Here is a 17,327-nt window from a genome sequence, read left to right on the forward strand (position 1 = left end):
TCGAGAAAATTGTGGTTTGTTGGTTATCAATGTTTCGTACCGGGTTATTAAATAAAAAATATGTGGGATGGTAAGTGTGTGCATTTAATGTATTTCCCACGGTAATTTTGGAAAACGGTAAGGTTGGTTATTAATATTTATTTTTAGACGCACTCATACAGTATTGGTGTTCTGGTGTATGGTGCATGGACACGTGGTAGCGCGCGGTTATTATGTGGTTTAGCGCGCGGTTATTACTTCACCCGTGAGTTGCCATTGGACCGTGGGCAGACAAGTTTGTTATTGCGCACAGCCGCCCCCCTCCTTGGCCGGGTGATGGTTTCAGCAGCGGTACTGTCGGGACGCCGAAGTGACCGTTGCAGGTTTCTCTCTTTAACCCCCCGCCAGTCGGTGCTCGGGACGCTGGGTATCGGAGGGCATCACCGGTATATGGTGTGGTGCGTCGGTGTAAATTGCAAATAATGCTTTAGACCCCAAAGGTGTTCAAAAATTATTTACTATAATTTATTATAATTTATTTATATTTGGGGTATTTATTTATTTGTTTATTTGTTGTTTATTAATTTATTTGGTTCCTTGGTTTTCGGGAGGTATGTACATCGGGTTTTGTGAAAATGTTTTAAAAGGGGAACATTTCCAATGGAGTGAATAGTGAGGGTTTTGAGAGAAATTATTACTTCAAATATTTATTTATTTATTTATTAATTGTTCGGTATTGATCTATTAAATTCCTTTATTTTTATATTATTAATATTAAAGGTGTTCAGTAGATAGGGTCACTCACTGAGATGATTAGCATCTCACACTCTTAAATTCCGTTCCCCTAGGTCCAGGTTGGAGACGTTGATTGTCCGGGGCGAGCCCAACATCTCAGTTCGTTGCCGAATGTTCAAAAAGTTTTTCTTCCCTTTTTCCTCTTGAACTTGTATTGTTTCTTATATGTCATTGTATAAATTTCACATGTTTCTGCTTAATGCTCTGTATACTGTATTGGGCGTGTAGTTGTTTTTATGCATTGGGTTGCTGCTGTTGTTTTTATCTGAAGTGCTGAAATTTATGGAACAATTTGTAGTTGCGGGAGGAATAAGGGGATGAGTATAGAAGTGTGTTTTCAGTGCAGGTAATTTGTGGTAAGTAAATCTCTTAGGGGAGGCTCTGCCGGATTTTCCATTGGAGGGTTCGGTAGGGTTTCCCTGGGATCAGGGCTGTCTAGGGTTCCGAAGAAGGAATTCTGGACGAGTCCTGACAATAATAATAATAATAGTAATAAAATTTATTATTTATAAAATTTTTCTTAGTGCATAATAATAAACACATATATCAGTGTCAAGGTATCCTGAAGATTTAAAAGAGTTGCAACACTAGAATCACTTCATATAGTATTTGGTGAAACAAAAGAAAATGATTTTTTAGTGATTTCATTTTAGAAAAATCATCTGTCTTTTTTTAGAAACCACATTCTAGATGGCCCTAAATACAAAGACATATACTTTCAAACCACAAAGCTAGAAGAAATAATAGCAGAAGCAATACCAGAAAGCTTCTCAAGTATATCTTCTCTCTGTGCCAATTCACTGGGATAATCCAAACCAATCCTACCAAAATCAGAGCCACAAGTCTTGGCACTTTCCCTAGCTTCACTGCTCTTTATTCTTGCAGCATCAAACTGATTGGCTTGCAAGTCATTCAACAACTCCTGAAGGCTTTGCTTCACGGAGTTATAATGGTCTTCACACAACGGCCCGGCCTGCTTGTACTCGGTTGCATTCTTCTTCAAATGGTCGGCGATGAAGGCGGCTGTATCCGCCGCACTCGCTTCGGCTTTTCGGAGAATGATTTTGACAAGACCTTTGGTGTCGGCATTGCCGCTGGAGCTGTCGGAATGGAGGGTTGAAAGGCAAAGGTCGTAGTAGGGAGTTGTATGGCATGTCTTTTCTATCAATGCTTCATTTGCTGCTATAGGAGACAAAAATGGCTGCATTAATGACAAAACAATCGTCACAAAAAGTGTTGAAAACAAGGCCATTTTGATCTTTGCTATTTTCTAATGTGTTGTACTATGAAATTGTGAGGAGGGTTTGCGCAGAATTTATAGAATTTTTTAGAGTGAGAATTTATGCTAATGATGGGGAAAAAAAATGATGTAATTGGCTAATTGAGATGGTCATGAATCTGTACAAAGTAAAATTGAATGTTGATGGAAATGGGGTGGGTAATAATTTCATTGTAACAGTAGCAGTGGAAGCTAGAATGGTGTTGTTGTCTACGGTAATTGATTGAGTAATAGATTTTAGGTTAAAATTTGAGTGATTAAATTGTCTTAAATTAAGAATTTTATAAGTTGCCAAATGCGAAGTGCCAGTTCGTTTTTGGTCCTTTCTTTTTTTTTTTTTTTTAAAAAAAGTAATTATATAATTTTTATTTTCCTGTTTTATGTCTTCAGTGGATGATTAATTAAATTTAGATTATATTCTATGGGGTTTCATCCTTTGGTATTACATGTTTAACACATCCAAATTACGTTTGATCAGTCATATATGGAGAAAAAAAAAACACAATTAAAATCAAATTAATTTAATTCGCATTTGGGTGAACGAATTAGATTTATGTTTAAAAAAAACTGTTTTTCAGGAAATTGATATTGCTGAAAATACGGTGCGAATTGGGGATTTTAATAACGTGGATTATAGAAAACGAAATGTCAAAGACTCAAAACGTGAAGTATAATTTTTGACATTGACTGGGCCGTTGTTGGGCTGGGTCACTGAGTAATTTCCAATTGGAGCAAGATCAATCTCTTTTTATTTTAATTTATTGTTTTTTGGGTTAAGAGGTCAATCCCTTATTTGATTTGGTATGGCAGAGCATATCAGTCCTTTTTTCAAAACAAACTTTAGAAAATTTATTTTACATATTGGGGGTGAGTGACTTAACCATTCGAGGAGCTAAAATAACTTAGATTCAGAACCATATGACTCCTTCTCATAAAAATGAGTAGGATTTATGAACCCCATTTATTTATTTTTCACCACTCTGAATGTTTCTTTGGACATTATAAATGAAGTATATTTTCATTGTCATTGTATAGTAAATATTAGTCACCAAAAACAAAAATTTGACAAGAATGGGGCGGTGGGGCGGAGGGACTTTTTACTTTTTTAGCTGTAGGAGGGATCGAATTTAAGATCTGGGTTAACACCAGCGGTTGTTATCACAGGTTAAATTCGAATACTTTTTATTTTTTTTATTATATATCTTACATTTGGGTAAATCAAACCTTGTGGTTTTTTTTTTTTTCAAAAATTTCGAACAAGAAGAGGTAGCAAACACCTTCTCTATTAGAATGCAACATGGCCGACAATCAATTACTACTTTAGCACACATAAAACTTACTGTAGCAATAAAAAACTGTTCCTATCCGTACTTCTAAGCAAAAAATAAAGAATTATTATCCGTACTAGTTGATTAAAAATTATTAAGACAAAATAATGAGACGAAAGTAGTTAATGCAGTCAGGATAATTTGTTTTTTTGCCAGAATAATTAATTATGAAAAAATTAAGGAGACAAAAGGTGTAATTAACAATATATTATTTTGATAAAAGGTGAAAAAGTTAACAATGATAATAACATCTAAGCCAAAAAAAAAAAAAAAGAAACAATCATTGTAACCAACTAACTATATACTATTTTTGTCGTTATGCACTACAATTATTCAAATAATTAAATCTTTCTATTAAAGTTTGTCTTACAATATTAAATTCGGTTCTTATTTTTTTAATTATTCTAGTTGTTTATTTATTATTATTATGATTATTATTACTATTATTATTATCTAGGTTGTTTTGATTTTGGTTTGAAGGTGTCTACATAATAGCGATGTTTGAATCATTGTGATGCATCTCAGTCACTTCTTTTGGCATTTATTTTTTTGTCAAATAATTTGTCGCCTCTTAGTAAATTTTGAGTTTTTTAAAAAAAATAATTAGAGTTTGAATTCTCAGTTTTCATTATCCTATATCAAATAATGAATATAATTATATGTCATTAGTGGTGGTTATCAACATTTTATATAATAATAGATATAAAATTTATGTGATTTTTATATATATGGATTTATTATCTGTAAACTGTTTATATATATATATATATATATATATATATATATGTGATATCTACTGTTACATTGATAAGAGTTAATAAATTTTTTAAAATAAATTACAGCAATATTAGAGTAACCAAGTTAATGTTTTATTGGCGATAAAATGCATTTTATATATATATATATATATATATATATATGTATATTATTTTAATTTCAGCCTTGATAGTGGAACACGACGTACGCTTGATTTGCGTCCATCTTTTTCTTGGAGTGGATGCCAGGTGAGGGAAGACCCTGGCAGTCACTTTTGGCGCGCGCAGACACACACAAACAAAAGAAAAAATAAAATGAAATAGAGATTAGCTGAATAGAAGTAGACAACTAAATATTATTATTATTATTCTTACTGAAATTGAAATTATTAAATAAATTAATGAGACAAAGTAGTTTGTGCTGTCAACTATAATTGATAACGAAATCTAACGACAAGAAAAGAAAAGAAAAATAAGGCTAACATAAGCATATATATGTGGTAACTGTGTTAATTATGAGAAGTTTTGTCGATTGATAGATATAAATTGTTAATTTTTTTTCTGCTTTTAATATAAATTGTTAATTATTAATAACAATTTTGAGTTAAACAATATTTTCCATTTTAGTTTTAAAGCTGTATCGACATATTCAATAATATTATTGTAGATATATATAAAGTGTTAATTATTAATATTATATTTACTTATTTAAAACAATATTTTCCATTTTTATTCTAAAGCTGTGTAAGAATATTCATTATATGATTCTTGCATGCCGTTTGCAATAATTTTAGACTTCTAAGTTGCCTAAGTCTAGATTTTTATTATCATACAGTATGTTGGTAGATGAAGTCATTATTGTTAATATACAGCGATAATATATGATATATAATTAATTAACTAATTGTTAAGAAAAGTCAAAACATTTGCTTTAGACTTTAGTTACACAATTAAGAAATTAGCAATTATTCAACTCATCGGTCAATTACAAGGGTACTGTAATATTGAAGTTTGGGTATTATAGTGTATATATATATATATAATTATCAGCTAGCTATTTGATCCAAAATTCTGAACAATTGGTTAGAAACTTAGTTTTTAACATACTAGCTACTTTTCTTTATAGTTTTTCAAGGTAATTAAGTTAACTAATTAAGTTGTACACATATATAAAGTAATAAAAAAAAAAACTTATGATTGTTTTAGATTACGTTATAACTATATATATACTTTTATATAGGATAGTTTTATGGTGCGGTCCATCAGCATGCGGATGGGTACTAAAGTTGAAAATTTTAAGAAAAAATATTGGTTTTGCTTTGTGTATGTAACAATAAAACGTTTTTTTTAAAAAAATATCAGTTTTAATGCGGTCCGTATGCGGACGGTTCCCATCGTAACCTCATCTATTATATATATATATATATATATATATATTTACACTTTTATATATGGAATGTGATTAGAATTTAAAATTATTATAAAAGAATATAATAACTTTATCAATTAATTGTATTGGTTGTGGAGTGATTAATGAATTCTTTATCATTATTTGTGAGAAAAATAATCCTCAAATCTGGTCACCAATATATATGTGTTTACAAGCTGTTAAAAAGAGAAGAAAGAAGGGAATTTTTCAGGTCCAAAATGGCATCATTTTACTGCAGCAATAATGAAGGGCAGAAAGGATATTTCATAAGTTACCTGCCACGTTGGAGTTGCTGAAGTTAGTTGAACGCACCGTTTCTTGTTTTGGATATATATGTATATTTAGTCTTCTTCTTGCTGGTGCAGATAGAAAAACAGAGAGCAAAAAAAAGGAAAAAAAATGCAGACCGTGTGTAGCTGTGTGCGAAGAGAGTCCTGTGAGTTTTGAGAGCCATTCTTTCTTGTTTTTCTTTGTGTTCTCAACGTGGGTTTGAGAGAGATCTCTGTGGAGATTGAAAAGTGAATGGGCGTATTGGGATCTTGGGTATTGGTTTGGGTATTCTTGTGTGAATCCACCATTGATGGTCTGTTATTAAGCTTGTAAACACCATTTTTCTATAGTGCAGAAGCTCAACACTTGAGCAACGAGGACATAGGTCGATTTTGACCGAACCTCGGTAATTTTGTGTGTTCTTGTTTAGTATTTTCTTTATTGAAGTGAGTTCAAGAATTCTATAACAGTGGTATCAGAGCCTTCATATTCTAATCTTGAAGAAAATTTCTCTGATTCGTGTCTTTCTGCAATTTGGGTTGACAAAAATTTCTCTGATTCGTGTCTTTCTGCACTTTAGGTTCAACGTCAATTCTTGGTCAAATTAATTCTGAAAGTGGGGTTTTCTTCTTCAATCCTCAACAATGTCGGCCAAGCTGGAATTGGAGGTCTTCAATGGGAAGGGTGACTTCCTCTTATGGCGTAAGAAAATGAGAGCAGTCTTGGTACAGATGAAGGTGGCCAAAGCAATTGACAATTCCTTTTACGAGTCTGTTACTGAAGAAAAGAAGATGGAGATGGATGAAATTGCGATGAGCACCATCATTTTGCATCTTTCAGACAATGTCTCGAGGAAGGTGGATGACGTCAAAACCACTGCTGAAATGTGGACCAGATTGGAACAACTCTATTTGGTAAAATCTCTCCCTAACCGAATCTTATTATTGGAATAATTTTTTGGTTTCAAAATGGATGTAGCTAAAGACTTGGATACCAATCTTGATGCTTTTAACAGATTGATATTGGATCTTGCTAATTGTAAGGTTGTCTTTAGTGATGAACATAATGCTGTGATATTGCTTAATTCATTGCCAGAAACATATAGAGAGGTCAAGAATGCTATAAAGTATGGTAGGGATGAGTTGTCTTTAGACATAGTGGTGAGTGCCCTGAAATCTAGAGACTTAGAGTTAAAATCTGAAAACAAAGGTGAAGGTCTCAATGTAAGAGGCAGAACTGTCAATAGAAGTTGGGGTCAAAATGACCATAGAAGTAAATCTAGAGACAGTTACAGGTCTAAGTCTAGGCCTAGAGGTAAAAAGTGTTTCTATTGTAAGAAAGAAGGCCACTTCATTAAGAGTTGCTTTAAGAAAAAGAGAGATGAAAAACAAAAAAGCCAAGAAAGTGGAGACTTGGCCATAGCCTCCACTGAATCAGACCCAGCAGAGGTTCTTGCTGTCACCTCTGAACAAAATGGCTCTGAATGGGTGCTAGACTCTGGTTGCTCATTCCATATGTGCCCAAGTTTAGGTTGTTTTCAATCCTACACTAAGTGTGATGGTGGTCAGGTGCTTCTAGGTAATAATCTGTCATGCCAAGTTGTTGGTATTGGTGATATTCAGTTGCAAATGTATGATGGCACTGTGAAAACACTTTCTTCTATGAGACATGTTCCTAGTTTAAAAAGAAATCTGATTTCTCTTTGAATGCTTGATGATTTTGGTTATTCATGCAAAACTGAAAATGGTGTAATGAAAATTACTAAAGGTGCATATGTTGCCATGAAAGGTGTTAAGAAAAACAGTTTGTATGTTTTACTTGGTAAAACTGTTAATAATTCTAGTAATGCATCTGTTGGGTCTTTTGTGGATAAAACAAACCTATGGCATAATAGGTTGGGTCATATTAGTGAAAAGGGTTTGTATTATTTGAATAAGCAAGGTGTATTTGGCAAGGATATGATCAGCAACCTTGATTTTTGTGAAAATTATGTTTTAGGAAAACAACACAGGTTGAGCTTTAACTGAAGCACAAGTAAAGCTAAATTTGTGTTAGATTATGTGCATGCTGATTTATGGGGCCCTGCCAAAGTACAAACTCAAAATGGAAATAGATATTTTTTATCCATTATTGATGATCATTCTAGGAAAGTATGGATTTATTTGTTGAAATCCAAGGATGAAGCTTTTACAAAGTTTAAGGAATGGAAGTTACTTGTTGAAAATCAAACTAATAAACTTGTAAAAGCTTTAAGGACTGATAATGGTTTGGAGTTTTGTAATAATGAGTTTGATATTTTTTGTAAAAACCATGGTATTTTAAGGCATAGGACAGTAAAGCACACACCACAACAAAATGATGTAGCTGAAAGGATGAATAGGACACTGCTTAATAAAGTGAGATGTATGCTTGTGTCTTCTGGATTGCCAAATTTATTTTGGGGTGAAGCTGTTATGACTGCCATGCACTTGATTAATTTGTCTCCATCTACTGTTTTAGAGTTTAAATCACCTGAACATGTTTGGTCTGGAAAGCAACCAGATTATAATAATCTTAAAGTGTTTGGATGTGCTGCTTATGCACACCAATCTGAAGGAAAGCTTGAACCTAGAAGTGTGAAGTGTGTTTTCCTAGGTTATGCTCAAGGTGTCAAGGGATTTAGGCTGTGGGTTAGAGAAAATTCAGGTTTTAAAGTCATAATAAGCAGGGATGTGATATTTGATGAAAATACTATGCCTTGCAAAGTTACTAACCCTACAGGTACACAATCTGAGCATAAATTGGACAAGAAGCAGCTTATCTTACCAAATCAGGTGGAGAACCAAGATGGTGATGATAATGGTCAAGGTGCTGACGAGTTAGAGGGGCAGCCAGCTAATGAAGAGAGTGGATTAATTGAGTCAAGGACACCAACCTCATCATTTTCTGATGAAGATACAGTTGAAGAACAAATGGTACAGCAGTCCCCAAGGTCAAATCAGAAATTATTAGCTTCTCTGGGATATTTGTTAACTAGAGATAGAGCAAAGAGGCAAATCAAACCCAACAAGAGGTACAGCTATGCAGATTATATAGCATATGCCTTGGTTGCATATCAAGACTTGGTAGACAATGAACCAAGGTCTTATATGGAGGCTATGAAGTCTAAGTAAGCATCTAAGTGGATGGAAGCCATGAAAGAGGAGATGAATTCACTTCAGGAGAACAAAACATGGGATTTAGTTTCAGCTCCTACAAATAAGAAAATAGTGGATTGCAAGTGGATTTTTAAGGTCAAGTAAGGGATTACAAGTGCTGAACCAGTGAGGTTTAAAGCCAGACTTGTGGCTAAGGGTTTTACACAAGTGGAGGGCATAGATTATAATGAGATCTTCTCTCCAGTTGTGAAGTATACCACAATAAGAACAATTTTGGTCTTAGTAACTTAATTCAATTGGGAATTGGAGCAGCTTGATGTAAAGACAACCTTTTTACATGGAAGTTTGGAAGAAACTATCTATATGAGACAACCTGAAGGCTTCAAAGTTATGAAAAAAGGTGGAGAGCTTGTGTGCTTACTTAAGAAGTCATTATATGGTCTCAAACAATCACCAAGGCAGTGGTACAAGAGATTTGATTCTTTTGTGGTAGAAGCTGGATTTACAAGAAGTGGTTTTGATAGTTGCCTATATTTTAAAGATACTATGAGTGATAGAGCTGTCTATCTTCTCCTTTATGTGGATGATATGTTGGTGGCTGGTCCAAATTTGAAGGTGATACAATCAGTCAAGGAGTTGCTTAAATCTGAATTTGATATGAAGGATCTAGGAGAAGCAAGGAAGATTTTGGAAATTTCGATTGCCAGAGATAGGAGAAAATCATAGATGAAGCTGCCGCAAACTTCTTACTTGCAAAAAGTGGTTTCAAGATTTGCTATGGATCATGCCAAGGTGGTAAATGTTCCACTTGGAGGACACTTCAAACTTTCAGCTAATCAATGTCCTACTACAGAGCAAGAGAAAGAAGATATGGTAAGAATTACATACTCCAATGCTGTTGGTTCAGTTATGTACACAATAATTTGTACAAGGCCAGATCTAGCATATGCTGTTAGTGTCCTTAGCCGATATATGGCAAATCCGGGTAAAGCTCATTGGGAGGCTATGAAATGGTTGCTTAAATATGTGAAGCAAACTTTGAATGAGGGATTGATTTACAAAGGTAATCAAGAGAGTGTTGAGCTCAATGGTTATTTAGATTTAGATTATGCAGGAGATAGGGACAAGAGAAGATCCATTTCAGCTTATGCATTTACTTTGTGTGAAAATTGCATAAGTTGGAAATCACAATTACAACCAGTTGTGGCTTTGTCCACAACAGAGGCTGAGTATATAACAGCTACTGAAGCTGCCAAGGAAGCAATTTGGCTTAAAGGATTGCTAATGGAGTTGAAGGTGCTTGATGGGGAGGTTGTTTTATACTCTGACAGTCAGAGTGCAATTCACTTATGCAAGAATCCTGTATTCCATGAGAGGTCTAAACATATTCAAGTATCACTTCATTCGTGACATGGTAACTCAGCAAGTTTTTAAGTTGGAGAAGATACCAACTGAATTTAATCCCTCTGATATGGGAACTAAGGTCTTGCCCTTGAGCAAGTTCAATGCATGCAAAAGCTTGCTCAGAGTAGGAGTAGGCTGAATTTGGTGAGAGTTGATGATTGCTGGGATGGTGTTGTTAGTTTCTACATTTGGTGAATGATTTGAGGATTAGGTGGAGATATGTGAGAAAAATAATCCTCAAATCTGGTCACCAATATATATGTGTTTACAAGCTGTTAAAAAGAGAAGAAAGAAGGGAATTTTGCAAGTCCAAAACGGCATCATTTTACTGCAGCAATAATGAAGGGCAGAAAGGATATTTCATAAGTTACCTGCCACGTTGGAGCTGCTAGAGTTAGTTGAATGCACCGTTTCTTGTTTTGGATATATATGTATATTTAGTCTTCTTCTTGCTGGTGCAGATAGAAAAATAGAGAGCCAAAAAAAGGAAAAAAATTGCAGACCGTGTGTAGCTGTGTGCAAAGAGAGTCCCGTGAGTTTTGAGAGCCATTCTTTCTTGTTTTTCTTTGCGTTCTCAACGTGGGTTTGAGAGAGATCTCTGTGGAGATTGAAGAGTGAATGGGTGTATTGGGATCTTGGGTATTGGTTTGGGTATTCTTGTGTGAATTCACCATTGATGGTCTGTTATTAAGCTTGTAAACACCATTTTTCTATAATGCAGAAGCTCAACACTTGAGCAACGAGGACGTAGGTCGATTTTGACCGAACCTCGGTAATTTTGTGTGTTCTTGTTTAGTATTTTCTTTATTGAAGTGAGTTCAAGAATTCTACAACAATTATTACTTATAAAAATTTAAGTTTTATATAGAATCTTTATATAGCTATAGATATGATTGGTTTGTGGGCACTTCCACAATCAAAAGACCTAAAATGATCATAATTGACAGGGTAAAGGAAGTAATTACATTTTTAAGGCAGATTAAAGGAAACCATGAAATGAAGTGGTACATAGTTGGAATCCCATCAAAGGATGTGGCAAAGTCTACCATCATAAGAAGTAAAGTCGACGCCAGCGTACAAGTTGGCAGTCATTACAATAAGGAGGAAGCAATACGGATTTAGGAGACTTTTTGGGCTCGGGCTTTGGAGGGCCAATGCTTACTACTTCTGCGGCTTTCCCAATCTTCCTCACCTTCTTTACTATCAAAACTGGATCTACATTTCCTACTACAGTTAGCAATCCCTTTTCTGCATCCACTGATACTTGATCTATACCTGTCTCATGACATACAATTCGATTAATATATATATATATATATATATAGAGAGAGAGAGAGAGAGAGAGAATTATTCTATTGGGAATTACATCTCACTTTTTTCAGAGAAAATGCTGATGTATATATTAAAAATGGGATCTATGTCATTCCATAAATATTTAAATATTTACTTTTAAAGATGCACTTTTTTATTTTATTATTTTTATATCTTTAAAGTAAACTGTTTAATAGTTTTCATTTAAATTTTATTTATCATATAAATTTTATAGATGATCATTTATTAATAATAGTGATAAATAATTTTTTTATTATTATTTTTTTAAAATTAGCATGTAAAACCAAACGCACTAATTAATGTAGATTTTTATTTTTCATATCATCATATCTCTTGGAAAATAATTTCCAAAAAGTCTATTCTATTTTATATATATCTATATATGTTTTATATATATATATATATATATATTGTACAATAATATTTGTTTATTGTTCGTCAATTTAATTAATCTTATCTTCACATTTAAAATGTACTGGTTCTAACAAAGCAAATCGACGGTTGTCTTTCAGAAAGACGATGAATATTTTGATCTTATTCGATTGTGACTTGGTTTGCTATCCATCGATCAATAATCTAGTTTATAATATATATCAAAATTATATATATAAAAAAAAAAGAGCAATTTTGATTAGTCGTAATACCTGAAAGCTTGGTGACAGCTTTAAGTACATTGCTCTTGCATATCTGGCAATTAATATTCACTTTTACCACGGTTTTCTGAGGTACAAAAATACATATAATGTACGAAACCGAAACACATGCACATAAAATTAATTATAAGTGTGTGAAAATTAGAGGAAAACCTGAAGTTGTGAGTGCGAAAATAATAATAAAGAAGAAGGCAATTTTGATACCTTCATTTCGAGGGAAATAACTGGTTGGGATAGCTTCAGTGTGTGCTTCAGGATTAGGGAATTACAAATATTCGATGATGAGCAATACATCTATGCTATAAGTCTATACTATAAAGGAGAAGAGAAGTGGTTTTTTGTCTCTTTTTTTTACTGTTTTTTTTGGTTCAAAAACGGCACTCCTTCATATGTTTTGCCAACCTGTTTTCCATCTGTCACGAGAAGATTGCACACCCTCCACGTAATCTAAACAACTGATTTTCCCAGTGCCAGAAGAGAGAGAGAGAAAAAAAAAAAAAAAAAAACTGTAAGAGCGAAGGAAGCGGTGGAGCACAAAAACCACGCCTTTTTTTTTTTTGATTTTTTCGATCTTCCCAAAATTTTCAGCTCCCCATTACAGCAACTAACAACAAAAATTAAGATAATAAATAAAAAAATAAAAGAAGAAAAAGAAGAAAAAGAAGAAGAAGAAGAAAAAATTTTATAAAAAAAAAATCTCCCTTCACTCTCTACAATGCTTATTTCAAATTTCAAACAGAGAAAAATGGGGATATGAATATGGAATTTCAAGGGAGAGAAAGAAAAGTACAGAGAGAGAGAGAGAGGGAAAGAGTTTGCACCATTGTTTCGTAGAGGGAGCAGAAAGAAATAAAAGGCGGAGAGAAAAAGGGTGAGAGAGAGAGAGAGAGTGGGACCCATATTCTTACATGAAGAGAACTTGGACTCCTTTTTGCAGAAAAGGACTAATCACTCCTAAAACATTTGTTTTATTCTCTCTCTCTCTCTCTGTTTTTTTTATTTATATATTTTTGGAGGCGGACTCTGAAAAACCAAAACCTGCTCCGCTTTTTTCAAGTGTGTATAAAAAATGGTTTTTTGGACCAAGTGAGCCGCCACGTGGCGCCACGGGAAGCTTTTCCCTTGATAATTCCATGTTTTTTATTTTCTAGTGTTCAACTTATCATCTTAATATTCCATCTATAAAAAAAAATTGGTTGGAATTTAAATTAATTAGAACCCAAAAAAGATTAATTAAACATAAAAAATATCTACTTCCTACTGTCTATGTAGGTTAATTAAATAATTAATTATCTCTGCTACTGTCTTGGCAGTCATTGAATATGGAGGAAGAGATACGTTTTCAGGTGTTTCTGGATCTTTAGATTCAGGAGGTCCAACACTGACAATCTGTGCTACTTTGCCTAGTTTCCTTACCTTTTTTACAACCAACACTGGATCCACATCTCCGACCACATTCAACAGTTCCTTCTCTCCATCCACCGATACTTCGTCTATACCTGTAATCATTAATTTTTTATATTATATATGCATACCGATATTCAAGATTAAATATATATATATATATATATATATGAATATTAATTTTAGGTTTAATTGCACCTTTGTATTTTTGATTTGTAGAATTGTATAATTTAGATCTACAAGCTTTCTATTTTTGATTTGTAGAATTGTATAATTTAGATCTACAAGCTTTCAAACTTTGAAAAGCAATGATTTAAACTGTTAATTTTTTTCAATTTCCTACAGATTTGTCTAATTACAATTTTGACTAAACAAATATCTATATCACCTAAGAACTTGTTTTTATAATGGATTAAAAGCTCCACACTTTGAAAAATGACGTTAGAGTGTTGATTAGAAAGAAAAAAAAAAAAAAAACATGGGGACAAAAATCTTACCAATAATTTGTTTGGTTAAATTGAAATGGAGTAATACGTAACAAATTATAAAATTGAAGGTTTATATTGTTATTTTTGAAAGTTAAAAGTTTCAATTGAAATTAGCAAACTACAATTAACACATAATTTTATACGTTGATTAACTGTTCAATAAAAAAAATTGTTCTAATGAAATTTTATTTTAAATCAATCTAATAAGAGTTTAACTTTGAATATAATATTATACATATTTTATATGTACGGTACTAATATGATGAACAATAACGTTAAAATTATGATTGATGTTATCTGTCAGATAATAACATACATATGAATTACCGAAGCCTATCAAATTAGAATGAATTACCAGGTTTACATGAAATCCAACTGATAATGCCATCATAAGTTGGATACAACGTTATATGTATACCTGAAAGCTTGGTGACGCTTTTAGTATGTCGGTTTTGCTTTTATCACAGTTTTCTGCCATACAAAAATACATGATGGAATTAAGCACAAAACCATATATATATATATATATATATAATTTTTCTACCGAATGGATATATGCTAAACACAAATATACTAACAATAATTTCTTTAAAAATCATTATTTTAAATGTATTTACATATTAAAAATATATGAATATCCAATATACAAAAACTCTATATATATGCACATATTTTTTTTGCTTGCTGACTATATCTCAATACAAAATAATGTCCAAGTAGAAACCAAACAAAATGCGGGAAAAGCATTTGACATATATCTATACCTTCATCTTGGGGAAGCAACCTTGTTCAGATAATAAGGTTGGAGTTGGACTGATTAACTGTCTGCTCTCAGTATGGGGACTGCAAAGGTGGAGAGCTTTATATTTATAGAAAATATATACTGTCAAACATTTGACGAAGTTTAAGAAGTCTATTTACAAGCATCTAATTAACATTGATCATTCTGAACATACAACTTGCCATTTCAGGAAAGAAAAAAAAAAAAAAACTTTACAATTTGTCATTTGAAATATCTCCTTTGATGTGGGAAAAAAAAATTATTTATTGCTAAAAAATCATCAAATTGCAACGACCTAATAGTTAATATTTAATGAAAGAAAAACTATGGCAAAAGACTTTGACAAAGTATTGGTCTTCGGAAAAAGAAGTATTAGTCTCACATCTGCAAGGGAAACTTTATGATTAAATTTATAATTACATCTATTTACATTGTTCCAAGCCTGGCCTATTATCTGGATTGAGGAGAAATTTTTCTATGCACATTGTGTACCAGTTGACTTGGTACATATAGCCACTCATGTAATTCCACATTTAATATTAATAATAGGTCAGATTTTTTTTTTTAAAAGCAATTACAGGTCAGATTAAAAGATTAATGCAGTTATGTTCAAATTTTGCATCCGTTTTTTATTTTTCCTTCTATCCAGCGGCTATTGTGCACACTACAACATCCATCTATCCACTATCCGCCCCAGCAAATTCTTCTCAGTCATGTGCTTTTCCTATATTTATGCTGGTTAAATATGCAATAAAAAAAAAAGAATAATCAAGTTAATTTAGTTAAGAGAGGAAAACTGAGATGTTTCTGTTTATACTCCAAGGGATCTGTTTATATTCTAAGGGATAAGTTGGAAAGAGAAGAGTCTAAAGGAAGAAATAGGAAATAAAATAAAATGGGTGTCATGGAGGCATCCATGGTATAAGATGGCAGTGTAAATACAGACAGTTTTCCATCAAAGTTATGTATGAATAAATAGGTGTAAATCCAAATGGGCAGAGAAGACGAGCAAATTGGTGTTATCCAAATTGTTCTATCCTACCCACATTAACGTCTATGGATCTAGATGGATATTGAAATTGACATATATGTTGCAGGCCCTAATAAGAAGAAAAAAAGAAGGTCTATACGAAAAAAATAAAATAAAATAAAATAAAAATGGAAAACGTTAAAAAGGGTAAAAATGTGTTTTAGATGATTTGACAGTTTTTATTATGATATGTAATTAATAATAGACATGGCATTTTATAACTAGTCATGTGTACCATATAAAATTCCAAGTCATTACACAATGTGTACTGAAAAATTTTTCCTGGATTGAGTATGGAACTATCTGGCTTTATGCTCTTATCCAAGCTTATGGAACTCCCGTTTAATATATTTCCTCTTTTCTTCAAAAAAAAAAAAACAAAAAACAAAAAAAAAGGGAAAAAAAGGATCATCAAAAGATAATGTTTATTAGTTGTCGTTATTATTCGTGAACCAACTACCCAAATGATGGTAACAATTACCAGATTATAAATAAAAAGTAACGTAAATATCATGATTTAAACTATATATACATAACATCATAATATTCAGATATTAATTTTCAATATTAAAAAAAGAAAACAATATCAACAAAAATGAAATGAAAATTCACTTACAATATGAACTTCAGACTTCACAATTTTCATTACTGAATGAGATCCTCTGTGTGTTTTTTTAAATGATTGTTTATGCTTACTTTTAAATTTTAACCATCTTTTAAACTCTATTTAATCTAATGGTCATTGGTGATGTTATATCAATTAATAACATATATTTTTCACCTGATCACTAAAGCCCTTATATTTGTGCAATACATGTGACCTTTTATTTTTATTTTTGGCTTTCCGTGTTTATCTGAAGATAATTAACAGCGGCAAGCCGCCATAGCCATCTTGAAGGAAAAGAACAGTACCAATGGAGAAAAAAAGGAAGAGGGCCAGAAGGTTTAAAAATGGGATTTTACTCGTGGAATCCCAAAAAAAAAAAGAAAAAAAAAACTATTATTCATCCAAAAATTTTCAAACCTTGGTCTTATTCCTTTCAAAAGACTCAAGGTTTGTGGTGAAAGAAAGGACTTGAACATTAACGTATCAAATTGCTTTTAGCTAGGAAAGAACCCAAGGGAAATTGATATCTATTGTCTTAATGGATGCACGGTTTTGTTATTTTCTCCTGATGCCCCAAAGAAAAACTTCTAGTCTCTTTAAAAATATATATATATATATATATATAAATATAAATAAATAGTAATATATTATGAACA

The 17,327-nt window shown here is 32.4% G+C and overlaps 1 protein-coding gene across 1 annotated transcript; it reads right to left on the bottom strand.

The window, feature by feature from the left end:
- Nucleotides 1–11,282: 11,282 nt before the first annotated feature.
- LOC112491937 (heavy metal-associated isoprenylated plant protein 2) lies at nt 11,283–13,167 on the bottom strand. Its single transcript, XM_025074435.3, has 3 exons — nt 12,566–13,167; nt 12,353–12,395; nt 11,283–11,651 (listed from the first exon to the last, which is right to left on the bottom strand). The coding sequence occupies exons 1-3, from the start codon at nt 12,653–12,655 to the stop codon at nt 11,425–11,427; spliced, it is 360 nt and encodes a 119-aa protein (XP_024930203.1). The 5' UTR covers nt 12,656–13,167; the 3' UTR covers nt 11,283–11,424.
- Nucleotides 13,168–17,327: the final 4,160 nt, after the last annotated feature.

This window comes from Ziziphus jujuba, chromosome 5 (assembly GCF_031755915.1).
Source record: "Ziziphus jujuba cultivar Dongzao chromosome 5, ASM3175591v1".
Lineage (NCBI taxonomy): Eukaryota > Viridiplantae > Streptophyta > Magnoliopsida > Rosales > Rhamnaceae > Ziziphus > Ziziphus jujuba.